The sequence below is a fragment of the Aplysia californica genome, unplaced genomic scaffold (assembly GCF_000002075.1).
Source record: "Aplysia californica isolate F4 #8 unplaced genomic scaffold, AplCal3.0 scaffold00444, whole genome shotgun sequence".
Classification (NCBI taxonomy): Eukaryota; Metazoa; Mollusca; class Gastropoda; order Aplysiida; family Aplysiidae; genus Aplysia; species Aplysia californica.
In genome coordinates this window covers 627,974-629,509 of record NW_004797714.1, presented here as the reverse complement: position 1 = coordinate 629,509, position 1,536 = coordinate 627,974, and the positions used below count along the sequence as shown (strand labels likewise).

The 1,536-nt window shown below is 39.5% G+C and overlaps 1 protein-coding gene across 1 annotated transcript in view; it reads left to right on the top strand.

Annotated features, from left to right (window-relative positions):
- Positions 1-1,536, top strand: part of LOC101851664 (proline-rich extensin-like protein EPR1) — a gene marked incomplete at its 5' end in the record, with an annotated part of 55,798 nt that overhangs the window by 43,502 nt on the left and 10,760 nt on the right. Inside the window, 2 exon segments of the mRNA XM_035971491.1 lie at positions 267-340; positions 909-1,004. Coding sequence (XP_035827384.1) covers positions 267-340; positions 909-1,004 — 170 coding nt within the window.

The window sequence follows — 1,536 nt, the reverse complement described above, 5'->3', positions numbered from 1 at the left end:
CATCCATCCATCCATCCATCCATCCATCCATCTATCTATCTATCTATCTATCTATCTATCTATCTACCCTCTTACCCTCCTACCCACCTACCTACATATATATATATTTATATATTTATAAGAGTTTGTATTATGTTAATTAATGTACCATAGGGATCACTCATAAATCATTTTAGAAAACGTTTCTTGCGAGCCGAAATTCTTGGTTTTAAAGTAGTGAATAATATGCTTATTTTTTCTCACTTTGTTTTCGTCCTTTGTTTCAGACTACGCCACCCACACCAACCCGGCCATGTCCACTGATGACGACGTGCCCCCCAGGCTTTGAAATAGAAACAAGGTCTGGGCCATTGTCTGCCAAGATTTCTAATAGTTAAACTTAATTAACGTTTTAGCTTGTTGAATGTGCTGTAGTGGTTTGCCTGCTTTCGTTGTCGCACGCACAACACACAAATCGATTTCCGTGAGGGTAGACATTTTATCAAATACGTTATGCTGGTTTAAAAAAAAAAAGAACTTTGTACCTCTTTCAACCCAGGTTGGCTCTGGCAGACAGGCATAAAGTGCTCCTCTTAAATCACCTAAATCGTACCGATAGGGATGTAAAATACCTATACTTAAAAAAAGAAACTTGTTTCAGATTCTTGTAAATCTCGTTTTAAATTTCTACATTCACACATTACAGTTTTAACAAGTTAAGAGATGGTTATGCATAATGCGCTGTTTTCATATTACGCCAATAGTACTTTAGTGGCATGCATGTCAGGATATGGTTTAGATGGCCCTGGTTCATTACAAAGAATGTCCGTTATTGGACACCAGCGTCTACGGTGTGGCGGTATAAGCTTGTTCACTTTCGCCTGATACAGGATATCAACATTTTTAAAAATTCCACATTCTACCCACAGCTACAACGGCGGTCCCTGTCCAGACTTTGAGTGCGTCCTAGTCGGATGTCCTTTAGCAGAGGTGCCTGCCTGCATGTTTGGAGATCTGAAGTCAGAGTAAGAGAATGGGCATTATGCCGTAACGTAACCCCCCCCCCCCCAAAAAAAAAAACCCACACAAAAAAACCCCGAACAAAAACCCACTACTATGCATCGTGACTACAATTCAGTCATCGATGCGGCAGGTGGTCACACATGGTATCGATTTAGTAAATTTGGAAGTGCTTAACCTGTCGTAAGTAATGGCTATCCTTGCACAACAATGAATACCTAACTAGGAATTATCAGTCCTCGTGGCTTCTTCTTTGATGTGTGTCGGTAGCCTTTTGAAAAGGACTGGGTTCTCAAAGGAAAATTCGTTTGTCGGTTCAATATTAATTCTTACGCGCACTCTCGTTTTCCGTGTGTTCATTAAAAAAATAGTGTTCTCTAGATACATTTAATAAAATATAAATGTTCATTTATCATTCCCAGCACTGACGATTACGGTTGCATGTATTATGAGTGTGTGACACCGGTCCCTGTGAGTAACATTTTGACTTATAACTTTTAAAGTGTTCTTTTACGCTTACTCTCTCTCTCTCTCTCT